The sequence below is a fragment of the Ursus arctos genome, unplaced genomic scaffold (assembly GCF_023065955.2).
Source record: "Ursus arctos isolate Adak ecotype North America unplaced genomic scaffold, UrsArc2.0 scaffold_6, whole genome shotgun sequence".
NCBI lineage: Eukaryota > Metazoa > Chordata > Mammalia > Carnivora > Ursidae > Ursus > Ursus arctos.
The window spans coordinates 86,086,365-86,103,482 of NW_026623078.1; the positions used below are offsets into that span (position 1 = coordinate 86,086,365).

Consider the following 17,118-nt stretch of genomic DNA (forward strand, 5'->3'; position numbering starts at 1 on the left):
AGAGCGGCCCTTCCCTCTGGCATGGTGTGCCGTGAGCGGGCTGAGGCTGCCTGTCCTTGCGGGCGGGCCTCTGTCCACTGAGGACAATGGCCCTGGGCCAAGCACAGCACTTTGTGCACACTCGAAGGTCCTCACTGGTTCAGTTCCTAGGATGCTTCAGCCAGGTGGGGGAACAGCGGGGATGCCCAGAGGTGGAGTTGGCGTCCACCAGACAGCCGGGTACACGGCGGGCCTGCCCGTCCTGGCAGCACCGACGGCAGCCCCCGATTACTGCCCACGAGGAAAAGTCTCTGAGAGGAGCAGAACCCTGAGACTTGGGGGAGGCAGACCTTCTGGGGAGAAGAAGGTGGGCAAGAAAGAAAAGGCGTCATTAATCCTTGTGGGAGGTGAGAGGGGAAAGCAGATGATGTTGCCACAAGGCAGCTACTTCCCAGAGAGCACAGCTGAGCTTTTCAGGGTTACAAACACGATGACAGATGGCGACCAGAAATGGAAGAGAAGGTCGAGGAAATCCCCCAGAAAACAGAGCAAAGATACAAACATATGGAAAATAAAGAAGGAAGGATTGGCATGAAGTCGCACTCAAATAGCAGACACCGTTGAAAGAATGAATGGAGCAAGTGGGTGGAAGAGCCGTGAAGTCCCCAACTGCCCCAGAGCTGGGGGTTCCAGGCAGAAGGGTCCTCCGAGCACCCACACCGAGACGCTTTTGTGGGACGGCCTTCTCCGCAGCTCAGAGGAGGGCGCCGTGAACTGATGGATTTGCGCCTGCCCAGACGCTATGTGAGTGGGTGGGTGAATGCCAGGGTCCCCAGGGGCGTGGCCCCATCTGTGGCCAAGGGAGGCCCAGGATGCTGTCAGGAGATGTGGAGGTGGCATTAGTGACCCCTGCCTGGGGAACCAAGCTGGCATGGCATGAGCTGGCTGCCCTGGCCTTGGGGGGGAGGCAGCGTGCAATGCTACAGACACATTATGAGCAAGAGAAAGATTAACCCCAGCACTTGCTTCTGAAGGAAAGGAAATGGAGCTTGGGGAGGGTATACGAGAATGGCTCTTTGACCTTCTGCGTGTGTGTATAACTGAGTAACAGTTATAACCTAGTAACAAATTGGGGAGGTCGATTTCTGCTTCCAGCAATATAGTGGTCTGTTACCCTGAAAAACCTCACTACAGAATGTCAAGAAACACTGGTCAGTTTGACCACCATCCTGATCTTGGAGCTCAGAGAGGCGAGGGCATCGGGTGGACAGGGAGGATGAGAGCGGGGGGTCTGGCCCCACTCCACGTGGCAGTAGCCACATGGCACATGGGGGCGTCTGTCTGGGCTGGATCCTCTAGGAGCCCATGATGAGACAGAAGGGCTCCAGGACGTGGTTTTCTTCTGAAATTTCTTTATTTTTATCTTTTACTTTTTAAAAGGTTTTATTTATTTGAGAGTGAGAGCATGCACAAGCAGGGGGAGCAGCAGAGGGAGAGGGAGAAACAGACTTCCCGCTGAGCAGGGAGCCCGCTGCAGGACTCAATCCCAGGACCCCGAGATCATGACCTGAGCTGAAGGCAGACGCTTAACTGACTAAGCCACCGGATGTCCCTCTTCCGAAATTTCTTTAAATTCTCTCTCTTGGGAACTCATAACTGCGATTGCCCTCATGTACACCTAGGGGTCAGGCTTATTCTTTCTGTTGGACTGGGGAGCCCATGTTGAGAGCTTAGCCATGTAAGTGGGCCACGTGAGAGCTGGGCTGGATGGGGGCAAGTGGGCCTAGCGGGTGAAGTGGCAGATGCCTGGGGGTTGCCTCCGAGGGGGTCTCACAGGCTGGTGCAGTCCCCTCCCCACGAGGCCTTGGGAGTCACTGGCTCTCCTGGCCATTCCCCGGCTCCTCCACTACCCAGTGTTTAGCGGGGCTGCACAACAGGGCCCTAGCTCGGCCTCTCCCTTGACCCAGGGTCCACACTTGCTGACCACTCGTAGATCTCCGTCTCTGCCTGGACTTGTCCGTCAGGATGTCCGCAAACGCAGTCACCTTCAGAGACGCAGCACGCCGTCTCAGGCCTGCGCCACCCCAGCCTGGGCCCTGCCACCCTGGCAAAGTGCGCGGCATTTGTGTCCATCTGTGAGGGGTGAAGTGGGCACAGCACCTCCCCTTCTCGCCTTACAGCTGGCTGGTGTGGGCTGGGCGCTGTGAACTGGGGTGGTTGGTGCCTGTGCTGGTTTCCCGGGGCTGCTGTAACACAGTGCCACAGAAAGTGCCACTGGGGCACTTCCGACAAGAGAAATGTGGGGCGCCGGGCTGGCTTCGTCGGTAGAGCGTGCGACTCTTGGTCTCGGGGTTGTGAGTTCGAGCCCCACGTTGGGTGTAGGGATTACTTAAAAATAAAATCTTAAAAGGAAAAAAGATAAAAGTATTCTCTCTCGGTTCTAGAGGCCAGAAGTCCGAGATCAAGCTGTCACCAGGGTTGATTTCTTCTTGGGGGTTCAGAGGGAGGCTTTGCTCCCTGTCCTTCCCCCCTGTCCAGTCCATGCCCTGCTGCCACACTGCCGTTCCCTCTCTGTGTCTGTGTGCTCTCTTCTAGGGACACGTAGGATTTAGGGCCCACCGCATCCCACCATAATCACATCTTAAATAGTTATATCTGCAAAGATCCTCTTTCCAAAAAGGTCACCTGAGGTTCCAGGAAGGACATGGGCGTGGGGGATGCTGTTCACCCCAGTGTAGTCATGGAGTCGTACACTTGGCCACTGTGCTCGGGAAAGTGTCTTGCAGGTGGCTGGGGGTGCTGGGAGGGGCAGTGATGCAGAGGCAGTGTTCTCAGCGGGAACCAGTGACCTCAACACTCACCCCTGTGACAGCTCTGCAGTACTTCAGCGAGAGCACTCTGGAGTATCTGGCCAACCTGGACCAAGCCCCAGACCCCACGGTCAGGAAGGACACCTTCGCCACTGACATCTTCAGCGCCTACGACCTCCTCTTTAACCACTGGCTGCAGAGCCGGGAAGCCAAGGTACCGCTTCTTCGGTGTGTTGGGAGCTGTGGCCTCCCCTTGCTGGCCGCTCACTCCCACCCCCACGGGGTCCTGGTCTGCTCCCAAGGCCTGAGCCTCTCCCCCTGAGCTGCAGGTTTGGGGAACGGGGTGGAGCCGACTGTCCACACAGGCTTCCCGTCCCGTCCATGTCCGCCTCCTGGCTCGGAGGGTGGGTGTTTCATCGGGGAGTGGAGGTGCCTGTGCAGGGTCCCTAGAGGATATGGCTTGTTTTCTGCCCTCCTCCCCCACTCTGCCTGGAGGTTCCTGCATTGTCTGGCGGGGGACGGGTGTGTTTTCCATACCCTGGCCTTGGTCACTCTGACCTCTCTGGCTTTGGACCCCTTTTGGACCCCCTGGTTATGTGGTAATGTGGGTTTCCTCACTTCTGGCCCTGGGTTCTTGGTGAATGGGCCTTTTGCCTCTCCACTCGGGTCAGTGGTTTGGGCCTGAGCACCATAGCGCTCTTCCTTTCAGCTCCGGCTCGCTGTGGTGGAGGCTCTGGGGCCTATGAGCCACCTGCTGCCTAGCGAAAAGCTGGAGGAGCAGCTCCCCAAACTCCTGCCCGGAGTCCTGGCCCTCTACAAGAAGCACGCGGAGACCTTCCACGTGTCCAAGGTGCGCACCTGCACGCTGTGGCCTGTGCAGAGCTCTGTCCACTGACTAGTCCCCACCTGGCTCAGACGGGAGGGTGTAGGCACCTGGGAAGGGTCACTCAAAGAGTGCTGTTAGAGTCAGTGGTGAATGGGGCCCAGTCATATTCCTCCTCGCTGCCCTGCCCAAGGGTCCTTCACCTCGGCCTTCACCTTGTCTGTGGCCCCTATCCTGAGACTTGCCCTCCTCTCTTCATTCTTGGTGTGGAGGTAGGGCTCCCTTATTTGAGCCCTGAGGTGGGGTCTTCATGGCCAGGAGGTGGGGCTGGGGGCTTGAAGTAGGACCTATGGCCCCTCTCCTCCCTCTCTTGAGCAGAGCCTGGGCCAGATCCTTGAGGCGGCAGTGAGCGTAGGCAGCCGCACACTGGAGCCCCAGCTGGACTCACTCCTGGCCGCTCTGCATGCTCAGGTAGGATGCGCAGGGGACAGGAATGGGGGAACACCTGTGGTGGGGCAGGCTGGGGCTCCACGGCTAGGGTCCAGGGGGGCACGCCGGGGGTGGGGTGCTGGGGACAGGGCTGGTATGACGGGGCAGGTCCTGGTGCTGCCCGTCGTCAGGTCTCGGATGCAGATGCCTGCTGAAGCTTGCAGGGAGCAAGAGCGGGGTGGGCTGTCCAGCCTAGCAGTGCGGAAGCTGGGGTGTTCCCTCTGTGGTGGGTGTGGCCCTGGGATGAAGCTCCTCCCCCAGGCAGGAGTGGGTGGCCATCAGGACAGAGAGAGGCCTGAGATGGCCTGGGGGCATCTGTACTGGCTGTGGGCCCTGGGAAGCCTGCAAGGGGGGGGTCCTGAAAAATACTGGAGATGGGCTTCAGTGCGCCCATGAGCTGGGCAGTCCCCTCTCTCTAGGTCAGAGGACAGATGTGGAGGTCACAGGAACACAGCCAGGTAGGTGGGTGGAGTGGTAGGGAGCAAGTCTTGCCATGGACTCTCTGAGAGGAGGGGAGGGATGTGGGTCTCCTTCCTGCTCTACCCCCCCCCCCCCCCCCCCGCAGCCTCTCCCTCAGCGGCTGGAATGCAGGCCTGGCCCCACATGGTCCTCCCAGCCAGGGGGCAGCAAGGGCTGCAGTAGAGAGATTGAACAAAGATAATGAACTTGAAAAATGGTGAAATGGATAGATTCCTAAAAAAATTAAAATGTCAAACTTGGCAGGAGAAGAAAGAGAACTCAACTAAACCAACAAATAGTTGACCAGATCATCTTCCAAGACCTTCCTTCCTTGCAACACGTGTACGCAGGGCCCACATGGCTGTAAGGTTGCATTCTACCCAACTTCTAATTTCCATCCCATACACGTGGGTTTGGAGACTAGGCAGAGACTCTGAGCTGCCTGGTGGAGTGAAGTCAGTGCCGCCCGGGGGGTCTAAGTCCGCATCTACTGTCAGAACGGGAGGGACCGAGAAGCTGTCAGGGTGCTCCCTCTCAGAAGTAGATGAGGGAAAAAGCCTGGAACCGTGGTTGACGCAGAAAAAGCTTCTGATGACGTTCAACACCTATTTATCGTTAAAACTCTCAGCAGTAGGGACTGGGGAAGGACTTCTTGAGCTCATTAGAGTTCACGCACCCATGCCCCCAGCATACCTCCTCATGAGTGGGACACAGGCGCATTCCCTTAGGATCAGAGCAGGAAAGCACCCCCTCCCCGGCAGTGGAGCCTGGAGGCTCTAGGCTTTGTGGACCGTTGCCCAGCCTCCCCGCCTTGTCCCGGCCCCTGCTTTGTTTCTCCCTGTGGCACTCACTGCCTTTTAATGTCCTCGACACCTGACTGCCTGTTGCTCGCCTCTCCGCAGCTACGGTGTAGACGGCCTGAGGTTGGGGTGTTGTCTGTTTTCACTGCCGTGTCTCCGCACCTGGCACAGTACCTGCCACTTGTAAGCACTCAGTACTTGTTTTAGGGAGGAGTGATTCCCTCATCTAGACGTTAGAGCTCGTAATAAACAGGACCGCCAGCTGCAGGAGTAACGTATGAAACAACAGTAGTTTTCTCCAGTGGCAGTGTGGGAGCGGCCCACTGGACAGCACCCAAAACATACCGTATTTATAGAAGCAGCAGGAGCATATCAGGACATATCCTAGAACTAAGCTCACCAAGAATGGCCGAGGTCCCTACGGAGAACAAGTTTACAGCTCCGAAAACGTAACAGTGAGAAAAGAGACTGCAGCAAACGGTATCGTGTACTTAGCGTTGCAGGTGATAGCAGGAGAGGACACTCGGGCAGGAAGAGCGGGAGTGCGTGGAGCGCGGCTGGGAGGGAGACACGGGCACGGAAGCTGAGAAGCGCACACGATGAGATTTCCTCCTGCCTCACAGCTGCCCATTCGTGTCTCCTGTTGTTCTGCTGGGTTTTCGGTTTCCATACTGACCAGCTTTTCATCCTGTGTGTCATTCCTGCTCCTGCTTTGTCCTTTGGCATGTGGCTCTGTCCGTGATATTCTCTGCCACCAAAATTATCTAATGTTTCCCTCGTCGTGTACCTGTGTTTTATGGTGTAGGTTTTGTTATATTTAGAAAAGCCTTTTGAATTCTGCAAACTGTTTTTCAGATCCTCCTATTACCCAATATACTTTTATTGTTTAATCCACCTGGAACTTATTTTAGGGAAACTGTGAGTGAGAATCCAACTTTTTATTCTCTCCAGACAACCGCCCGTTCGCATTAGTTAATCTTGTGCTGTGTAGCCAATGATTCTGAAACGTGGCACCTTCACATGGCAGCTGCTGGTTACTCCATGACCACGGTCGGTGCAGGGTCCAGGCACGGCTTGGCCGCGTGGTCCTGGCTTGGGGTCTCATGTGGCGACAGTCTGAAGGCTCAGCTGGGGCCAGGGGGCCGGCTTGCGCTGGGGTGCCCTCGCAGGGCTGTTTGCTGGAGGCCTTGGTTCCTTGCCACGGGGCTCTCCACGGGGCTGCTTGCGTGTCCTTACGCCTTGGCAGCTGGCCTCCCCAGAGGGAGAGCCTGCTGTGGTGCCTTTGTCACCAGATGAGGTCTTTACAATGGGAAAAGCAAGGAACTCGCTGGGCACCTGGGGCCAGTGCCTGCCCCTCGTCCGCTTCCCCCAGTTGTCCGAGCGCCAGCAGAGTCCAGTTTGGGGCAGGGCCTGTGGTTCTAGGGACTCGCTCCATACTATTGGTCACTTCCGCTTTGCAAGATGGGCTGTTCTCAAGAATTGTCATTGAGCATTTTGCACAGAGGCCCTGCTGGCATCCTTTGCCGTGACCCTGACCTAGGGTGGCGGGGGGAGGGACTGGGAAGCCGCCTCACAGCTAAGCCCTGGGTGACTGTGTAGGGGCTCCTGTGTCACCCGCTGAGGTGGAGTGAACCCTAGAGACACATTTGCCAACAGCTTCAGTTTTTGCTTTAGCCAATGCAACTTTTTTTTTTTTTTTTTTTTTTTTTTTTTTTTTTACAATTTTGAATGAGTCGTTACGAGGGGATTTGGTTTCCAGTGCTTTCTGTATTCTAGAGATTAGTGGTTTCCAGCCCGTGCCAGAAGGAGGTGTGACACCGTCTCCTGGCTGCTGGTGGGAAGGAGCCAGGACTCGGCTCCCTTGAGACACCAGGGCCAGCCGTGTGTCCGCTGTCCCCCCTCCCCCAACAGTAAGGGCGGAGGCTTGAAGCAGCCTCTGATCACAGGCGCGTGCATCTGTGTCACCCCCAGAAAGTGCTGGAGTGACCTACACCTGGAGGCTCAGCTGCCTGCCGCGGTGGGTGTAGAAACCACGAGGCTTGGACAGTCTCTTTGGGCCCTGCGTCTGTAGGAGCGTGTGTCCTTCCGTCTGGGCTAGTGGGGCCCTTGGGAGGCAGCAGCGCTCCCCTGTGACTGTTGTCTCCTGCCCCTTGGAGCAGATCTGCGTGCCCGTAGAGTCGTCCAGCCCCCTGGTGGTGAGCAACCAAAAGGAGGTGCTGCGGTGCTTCACTGTGCTGGGTAAGCAGGCTGCGGCCTCCCACGCAGGGCCGTCGTGGACACGGCGTCTGCTCGCCCGTGGACCACTTGTGTGCAGGGTGGCGGCTTTGCTCAGGGGTTGGAGCTGAGGAGGTTTCTTTGTCCGCCTGTCCCTGTGTAGCTTCAGAGCCTCATCTCAGAGGCCTGGCCTGGCTGCAGCCCCTGGCGTCCGTCCTCCCTGGCCCTTGGGGTTTGCACACACCAGCATCAAACAGGGAGCAAAGGTTATAACAAATACTTTTTTTGGATGTTGCTTGCCCTGCAGCTTGCTGTGCACCTGACCGCTTACTGGCCTTCCTGCTGCCCAAACTAGATGCCAGCAATGAAAGGACCCGCGTGGGCACCCTGCAGGTCGTGAGGCATGTCATCAACTCAGCTGGTGAGTGTCCAGTGGGGGGCAGGGCCTGAAAAATACTGTCCATCTTTTAGGTGAAAGGAACATCTTGCTCTGATTCTTTTTTTTTTTTCCCAAGATTTTATTTATTTGAGAGAGAGAGCGTGAGCGAGCACAGATGGGGAGAGGGACAAGCAGATGCCCCGCTGAGCATGGAGCCTGACATGGGGCTCGATCCCATGACCCAGAGATCATGACCTGTGCTGAAACCAACAGTCGGACGCTCAACCAACTGAGCCCCCAGGCACCCCTTGCTCGGATTCTTTAAAAAAATTTCCCTACTTTCTATTTTGCAAAATTCCAAACTTTTTGAAAAATACCTTTCTCCCCACCAGCAAATGCGCATCGTAGACATTTGCCTTTGCTGGGTGGCTGCACACGCTGGGGTGCTGCACCCCTTCCCCGGGCCAGGCGTTCCCTGTTCGCCCCCTGGCCTGATGGCTCAGACACGTCGTATGTCATCTGTCACAGCTGCCCCTGCGGGGGTCCAGTTAGAGAGACCTGTCTCTTAGGTGGGGGCCCCTGGGAAGGTGCAGGCCGGCTGTTCGACAGAACACCTTTCGGTCTGCATATGTGTCATGGCTCCCTCACAGTCAGATGGAAGGCTTCAGTCTTCTGCTTCTAAGACTCATTTAATCAGCAATGAGCTTGGGCACTTGGCACCCCCGTGTTTGTGTTTTTTGATGAGTCTTGGTCAGTAAATAATGGCCACAGGCCATGGTCGGCCTGCAGCCTGCTGTCGGGCAGCCCAAGCTCTGCGTGGATTTTCCATGTTAACAGGTTGTAAAAGCAGAGTGTGACAGGCCACACATGGTGCTTGAGGCCTAAAATAGTTTCTCATTGGCCCTTTATGGAACAAGTATGCTGACCCCTGTCCTGTGAGGTCTGCTGTGGGTCGGGGCTGAGTGACAAACAGTACCTACGGACATGAGGCATCTTACGGAGTCGGGGGAGGATGCCCTGTGGGAAGGGGCCGGCAGCCGCTCCTTGGAGCCCTGATTCCCTGATGGGGAGGCTGAGGTGACTCGCCCACATGGCTTCTCTGGGCGGCAGCCGGCAGTGCTCGGAGCTGGGCGCCTGTGTGCAGGCGGACGCTCAGAGCGTCCCTGTCCCCGACCGGGCTGCCTCGCCTTCCTGAGTGGCCCCCTCGCATGTCTGCGTCCGGGTTGTCTTGTGCTCCGTAGGTCTTGTTTGTGGGTTCTTTGTGCCCTTACACACATGCATGTGTATGTATTTAAGGAAGAAGACTTTGTATTTTCTATTTTCTTATGTCCTGTATTCAGTTTATTTAAACAAACAAAAACCCGGTTCACCCATTTTCCCTACCCTCCACCTCTGCAACCACCAGTCTGTTCTCTGTGTCTGTGAGCTCAGTTTTATAGATACAGATAGGTGATAGATTTTTTTTTTTTTTAGATTCCATATGTAAGAGCGATCACCCAGTATTTGTCCTGCCATCTGAATCTTGATTAGTCTTTTTTTTCTTAAATGTTCTATCAATTTTATTTTTTTAATTTAAATTCAGTTAATTAGCACATAGCATATTGTTCATTTCAGAGGTAGAGGTCAGTGATTCATCAGTTGCATGTAACACCCAGTGCTCATCACGTCACGTGCCCTCCTAATGCCCATCACCCAGTTACCCCAGCCCCCCACCCACCTCCCCTCCAGCAACCCTCAGTTTGTTTCCTAGAGTTAAGAGTCTTTTATGGTTTCTCTCCCTCTCTGATTTCGTCTTATTTTATTTTTCCCTCCTTTCTGCTATTATTCTCTGTTTTGCTTCTTAAATCCCACATATCAGTGAGATCATATGATAATTGTCTTTCTCTGACTGACTTATTTCACTTAGCATAATACCCTCTAGTTCCATCCTGTCATTGCAAATGGCAAGATTCCATTTCTTTTGATGGCTGAGTAATATTCCAGCGTATATGCAGACCACATCTTTTTTATCCATTCATCTGTCGATGGGCATCTGGGCTCTTTCCATAGTCTGGCTCTTGTAGACATTGCTGCTATGAACACTGGGGTGCAGGTGCCCCTTCGGATCATTACATTTGTATCCTTGGGGTAAATACCCAGTAGTGCAATGGCTGGGTCGTAGGGTAGCTCTATTTTTAACGTCTTGAGGAACCTCCATACTGTTCTCCAGAGTGGCTGCACCAGCTTACATTCCCACCAGCAGTGTAAGAGGGCTCCCCTTTCTCCACATCCTCGCCAACATCTGTTGTTTCCTGACTTGCTAATTTTGGCCGTTCCGACAGGTATGAGGTGTATCTCACTGTGGTATTGATTTGTATTTCCCTGAAGCTGAGTGATGTTGAGCACGTTTTTATGTGCCTGTTGGCCATTTGTATGTCTTCTTTGCAGAAATGTCTGTTCATGTCTTCTGCCCATTTCTTGATTGGATTATTTGTTCTGTGGGTGTTGAGTTTGAGAAGTTCTTTATAGATCTTGGATACTAGCCCTTTATCTGCTATGTCATTTGCAGATATCTTCTCCCCTTCTGTCGGCTGTCTTTTGGTTTTGTCAACTGTTTCCTTTGCTGTGCAGAAGCTTTTTATCTTGATGCAGTCCCAGTAGTTAATTTTTGCCCTTGTTTTCCTTGCCTTTGGAGATGTGTCTGAAAAGAAGCAGCTGCAGCCGCGGTCAGAGAGGTTGCTGCCTGTGTTCTCCTCTAGGACTTTGATGGATTCCTGTCTCACATTTAGGTCTTTCATCCATTTTGAGTCTATTTTGTGTAGGGTGTAAGAACATGGTTCAGTTTCATTCTTCTGCACGTGACTGTCCAGTTTTCCCAACACCTTTTGTTGAAGAGACTGTCTTTCTTTCATTGGATATTCTTTCCTGATTTGTTGAAGATTAGTTGACCAGAGAGTTGAGGGTCCATATCTGGGTTCTCTATTCTGTTCCATTGATCTATGTGTCTGTTTTTGTGCCAGGACCATACTGTCTTGACGACTACAGCTCTGTAATAGAGCTTGAAGTCCAGAATTGCGATGCCCCCAGCTTTGGTTTTCTTTTTCAACATTCCTTTGGCTATTTGAGTTCTTTTTTGGTTTCATACAAATTTTAGGATTATTTGTTCCAACTCTGTGAAAAATGTTGGTGTTTTGATAGGGATTGCATTGAATGTGTAGATTGCTCTGGGCAGCACAGACATTTTAACAATATTTGTTCTTCCAATCCATGAGCATGGGATGTTTTTCCATTTCTTTGGTCTTCCCCAATTTCTTTCGTGAGTGTTCTGTAGTTTTCTGAGCACAGATCCTTTGCCTCTTTGGTTAGGGTTATTCTCAGGTATCTTATGGGCTTTGGGTGTAAATAGGATCCATTCCTTAATTCTCTTTCTTCTGTGTCATCGTTGGTGTTGACATGCACCTGACTTCTGTGCATTGATCTGATAGCCTGCCATGTTGCTGCAGTCCTGTCTGAGCTCTAGCAGGCAGTTTTGGGGTGGAGTCTGTCTTTTGGATTTCCACATAGAGAATTAGGTCAAATGCGAAGAGCGAGAGTTTTCTTCTTTGCTGACTCGGATGCCTTTTATTTCTTTTTGTTGTCTGGTTGCCGAGGCTAGGACTTCTAGTACTATGCTGAACAGCAGTGGTGACAGTGGACATCCTTGTCATGTTTCTGACCTTAGGGGAAAAGCTCTCAGTTTTCCCTCATTGAGAATGGTATTCGCTGTGGGCTTTTCCTAGATGGTTTTTATGATCTTGATTTATGTTCCCTCTATCCCTACACCGTGAAGAGTTATCATCAAGAAAGGATGCTGTATTTTGTCAAGGAAGTAGATTTTTTTTACCAAATGATATAATTCAAAAACATGCTTTTTCCCTTGTCTTGTATACCTTAGAGAATTAATAGTGTCGTCATGCATTATCACTTTTTCTAAAGATTTTATTTATTTGTCAGAGAGCGAGTGAGAGAGAGCATGAGCAGGGGGAGTGGAAGGCAGTGGAAGAAGCAGGCTCCCCGCTGAGCAGGGAGCCCGATGCGGGACTTGATCCCAGGACCCTGGGATCCTGACCTGAGCCGAATGCAGACGCTTAACTGACTGAGCCACCCAGGCGTCCCTATTATTTTTATTTTAAAGTATAACACCCATACAAAGATCACACGTGTTTACCGTTCAGCGTAATGACCCCTGCTTGTGCCTGTGAGAACTCGGCCCTGGCCTGGAGCCCCCGCTGGACTTCTGGCCTGTGATGTGGTTAGGGCCTGAGCTTGTGAATTACTTCGTAACTGGCTTCTCTCCCTCAGTATTCTGTATGTGAAATGTTCTCGTGTACTGCAGTTCCCTCACTTCCTGTCTGTGATGCATTCCAGTGAATTAAGCCGTAGTCCATCTCCCCAGTGGTGATCGATAAGTAGCCGTCTCCTGTGTTTTCTGTTACGATGCACCATGCTACTGGGAACACTGTTCCCGTGCACGTTCAGTTAAGCATATGCCCAGAGATAGAGTTTCGGGTCATAATGTATGCGAAGGTTCAACTTCAGTTGATAAAATCATTCTGTTGTGCAGAGTTTGTAACCCAGTTTATACACCCCACGCCTTATTATCACAGGCAGCGTGTGAGCGACATTCGTTGCGCCCTCGCCAACACCTGTAGTTTCTAGCTTCAGCCATTGCGGTAGGTGTGTGTTGTTTCTCATTCTGGTTTGTTTGTTTTTTTTAAGATTTAATTTTAGCGCACACCCAAGCAGGGGGAGGGGCAGCGGGTGAGGGAGAGAGAGAATCTCAAGCAGAAGCCTCGCTGAGCGTGGAGTCTGACACGGGGCTCGATGCCACAACCCTGAGATCACGACCTGAGCCAAAACCCAGAGTGAGATGCTTCACCGACTGAGCCACCCAGGTGCCCCTCATTCTGGTTTTTTTAAAATTAAAGCACGTATTTAGTTGGACTTACAGTGAGGAAGTCAGTAATAGCTTGTTGATGTATCAGAAGTCCTTGAAACATGTTTTTTCCTCAGTGGTAACCAGATTTTATTCTTTTTCTCTTCACCTTCATCGAGACGTACTTGACATACGACATTGTGCAGCATTAGGTTGAAGGACCAGTGGGTGATGGCAGCCTCTCCCCTGGTGGGACGGCTTAGACCGGAGCCCCTCTCCCCACTGCAGGCCTCACTGATCACAGGAGCTGCTGTGTCCCCAGTGCCGGCTGCGTCTGTGGCCCTGTTCATGCCCTGGGCACCTGTGGGAAGGCTCCGTTACTGTCTGTTTTGTAGGTGAGGGTAGGAAGGCCCAGTTCAGGAACGGCCCCCGGCCTCGCGTTAGCATGAGTGGCAGATCTGAGACGGACCCCCAGCTTGGGGTGAGCCGGGGCCCTGCTCGTTTTAGAAGTCCTCGAATTTTGAATTAAAATATTATAGTATGATTAAGAAGTTGGGGCCATAGTTGGATTCCTTTGTACCGTGATCCAGGAATCCTTTCTTGTGTGGGTGGCACTGCCATACCCCCCAGGTTGGCCCCATAGGAAGCTCTTGCCTCTTCCTGTCCTTGCTTCACTGTTCTGGCGCATAGGGCATGCTCACTGAAAACTCTGATGACAGTCTGAGTTTCCTTACAGATGATTTGGTCTGTTGGCCTGGATGCCCAAAGGATGTTTATTTTTTTATTCTAAATCCAGAAATTTTATTGACTGTGTTGGCTGTCCTGGGGTGATTTTTTTTTCCCCAGGTCTGTCAAGTGCCTTTTCAGCGTGTAGTTTCAAATCTTATTTTATCTCAAGATTTTTATTTTTATTTTTTTAAAAGATTTTATTGATTTATTTGGCAGAGAGAGAGCAGAAGCGGGGGGAGCGGCGGAGGGACAGGGAGAAGCAGACTCCCCACTGAGCAGGGAGTGGGAGGCGGGACTCGATCCCAGGACCCTGGGATCATGACCTGAGCCAAAGGCAGATGCTTCACTGACTGAGCCACCCAGGCACTGCCAATAGCATTCTCTTAATTCTTGTGCCTTCGTAGGAAGTCTTTAAATCTTGTAGAGTATCTCCTTCAACTCTGTTTTTCAAGATTGTCCATCACCATTAAAAAAATCTTTTTATTGTAAGACAGATCACAGGCAGGAACCACACAAAATGACTCATTGTAAGACAAACACCTGGGAGTCTCTAACTAGGGCCCTTGGGTTGACTTGTTGCTCCAGAAGCCCCTTCCCTGCATCCTGTTCCAGTGAGGAGCCAGTAAGTGAGTTCTCCTGATTTTATAGTACCCACTTCTTGTCGCGGAGGGCTGTGTCATTCACTCGTATGCCCCAAGGTGTCATAGTTTAGTCGTTAAAAAAAACTGATGCATTCGCCAGTGTCTTCTTTTTTTGGAGTGTTGCTTTTTGTTTATATTTGTTATAAAATACACATGACAGAATCGACCCTCCTGAGCATTTCTGGGTGTCCGATTCCGTAGCGTCGGTTACAGTAATACTGTGCGGCTGACGTCCTGAGCTCTCTCCATTCTGCAAAGCCGGAACTGTCCCCATGAAGCAACAAGCCCCGTATTTAAGGTCTTTCTAAACTGTGCCCCTCCACGCATTCTTTTCTTTCCCTTGTAATTTATGTGTAGAGACGCCTGGGCCATTGGACCTGGAGGGTCCCCGCAGTTGAGTCTGCCGACCTTTCTCAAGGTGAGGGTCAGCGTGTTTCTCTTTCATCTGGATGTCTTGCAAATTGGCAACTGGATTCAGAGACAGAACCAGGATCAAGTTCAGTCCCTTTGGCAAGACCAGGGAAGGCCCTGTGATGCCTGGTTTTCTCTCCCCCGCGGTCTTTTTTTTTTTTTTTTTTCTAAGATTTTATTGCTTTATTTGACAGAGGGAGAGAGCACAAGCAGGGGGAGGGGCAGAGGGAGAGGGAGCAGCAGACTCCCCGCCAAGCAGGGAGCCTGATGTGGACTTGATCCCAGGACCTGGGGATCCTGACCTGAGCCGAAGGCAGACGCTGCACCAGCTGAGCCTCCCAGGCGCCCCTCTCCCGAGGTCTCGGCTGCATCGATGATCAGTGTCTGGGGCAGATTTGGTGATGCTCCGGTGTGGTGATTTCTTCTTCATTGAGTAATCGGAATACTGTGATGAAAAAGCACTTACCTCATGTCCTGTGTGCTCACGGACAGCTGTGGCTCCTGTGAAGAAGCCGGGACTGATCGATTCTTTTGCTGTGTTTGTCAGTTTCCAAGAAAATAGATTGGTTCCCTATTATCCTCTAAATGTAACTTTTTTTTTTTTAATCTTAAAGGCTCATAGGGATGATTAAGTTCTATTATATTTGCTTTTAAAAGACATTATTTGGGGGGGTAGGGAATAAAAGGCATTATTTTATGTCACGTCTCAAAAAAAAAAGAATCTTAAGTGCTTATGGTTTTAACATATTTAATGGGTTTCAGTTCACTGCAGTCATTGCCATTATCGAAGCGTCTTTGGGCCATGGGAGCCCCTTGAGGGTCGGAGTCCTTTGGCAGCTCGTGCTCTTGACTCGTAGGTATTTTTCTTTTCTTTTCTTTTCTTTTCTTTTCTTTTTCTTTCCTCCCTTCCTTCCTTCCTTCCTTTTTTCTTTCTTTTTTTTTTTTTTTTAAGATTTTATTTATTTATTTGAAAGAGAGAGAGACAGCCAGCGAGAGAGGGAACACAAGCAGGGGGAGTGGGAGAGGAAGAAGCAGGCTCCCAGCAGAGGAACCTGATGTGGGGCTCGATCCCAGAACGCCGGGATCACGCCCTGAGCCGAAGGCAGAAGCTTAACGACTGAGCCACCCAGGTGCCCCGAGGCTCTTAGATATTTCTTTCCCCTGACTTGGAATCAGTCATTTCTCTAAAAAGCCCTATTTTCTTAGTGAGAAACTGTCCTTAAAGACAGTAGTCTGGTGTTAGGGATGCTTGTTGCATCTCAGTGGTCACTGTTTCCAGGCCTTTTAGGAGAGATAGCTAGGCGATGGTGCTGCCCGTAGAGACAGATGGGAGAGTGCCATGAGTTCATGCTGACATTTCCGATTCAACACACAGGCTACAGAGCCTTGACTTTTACGCTTTTCTCTGGTTTCTTTAAAGTCCAGTAATTTTACTAGAACGTCCTGGTTTTGGTCATTGTGGATCAAACGCTGCGGGGAGAGCAGGGAGCCTCATCTTTACAGTGCCCCCGACCCCGGCCTGGTGCTCCCCCAGTAACCCCGCTCCCACTGCGGCGAGCGCTCGGCTCAGCCGCCACAGGTGTCCTGGCTCAGGAGGCCCTCCCACCGCACTCCGCCTGGCTGTGCCTTCTCTGCCTTCGGCTCTTAGCTCAGATGTGCCTCATTCAGAAGAGCCGCTGGACCCCGACTGCCGCTACAGACCGGATCCCCCGTCGATGGTCTGTTTCTCTGCCTCTTGTCTGCACCTTTCATGACGTCCGGACAGTGTGTGACGGTCTCATTGATCCTCTGCTTGTGCTTTACCTCCCCTGTTAGGACAGAAGCCCCTTGGGGACAGGCCGTGGCTGCCTTGCTCTGTGCTGCACCCTGAGCACATCGTAAGGGCCTGGCTCACAGCCGGCCTCCACAGAAACCCGAGGAGCCAGTCGAAGCTGCCGGCGGTGGCAGTGTGAGTCCAGTGTTGTCTCCCACGTGGCAGGAAGACCGGGGCGTTCTTTGACACTCGCCTGTCATCCTGAGCCTGAGGGACGTGGGACCGGACTGACGTCCGTCCTCGGCCATGTCCGACATCCTTGAGCCCTCGTGTCCCCTCGTCCCTTCCCTTGGAGGGCACTGCTCACCACCTGCACCAGGTTTTCTGTTGGTTTTTCTGTTGGGTTATTTGCATTCTTTGCTCTTTGTAACCTTTTCTTGGGAAATAGAAATACGAACGATAGCTCACAGAGCACATGTGTGGTCGGCGGCCTCTGTCAGTGCTGCTTCTTCGCCCAGTAGGATGTCTTCAGTGTCCTTGGGCTCACTTCCGTGCTGTGACCTAGCCCACACCCTGGACCACACCTGTCACTCCACCTGGCTGCCCTGGACCTGGGTGCGGGCCCTCAGCTTTCCCGCCATTCGGGCTGCTCTGCAGCCTTGCTCCCAGGCAGCTTTGCCCCCGCATGGGGCAGCTGTCTCCGCACCTCCCTGGCTAGCAGGTGGCGGAGTCTGGCC

General features: G+C 52.5%; 1 protein-coding gene across 8 annotated transcripts in view; it reads left to right on the forward strand.

Annotated features, from left to right (window-relative positions):
- MROH1 (maestro heat like repeat family member 1) overlaps positions 1-17,118 on the forward strand; it is a 69,263-nt gene that overhangs the window by 21,492 nt on the left and 30,653 nt on the right. For 7 of the 8 annotated variants that reach the window (XM_048212507.2, XM_048212508.2, XM_057307758.1 and 4 more), the window contains 5 exons: positions 2,852-3,003; positions 3,499-3,639; positions 3,991-4,083; positions 7,520-7,598; positions 7,882-7,995. In XM_048212507.2, the coding sequence (XP_048068464.1) occupies positions 2,852-3,003; positions 3,499-3,639; positions 3,991-4,083; positions 7,520-7,598; positions 7,882-7,995 (579 nt within the window). Of the gene's footprint in view, positions 1-442; positions 784-2,851; positions 3,004-3,498; positions 3,640-3,990; positions 4,084-7,519; positions 7,599-7,881; positions 7,996-17,118 lie in introns of those variants that run through there. The other variant, XM_057307759.1, reaches the window with a different exon arrangement.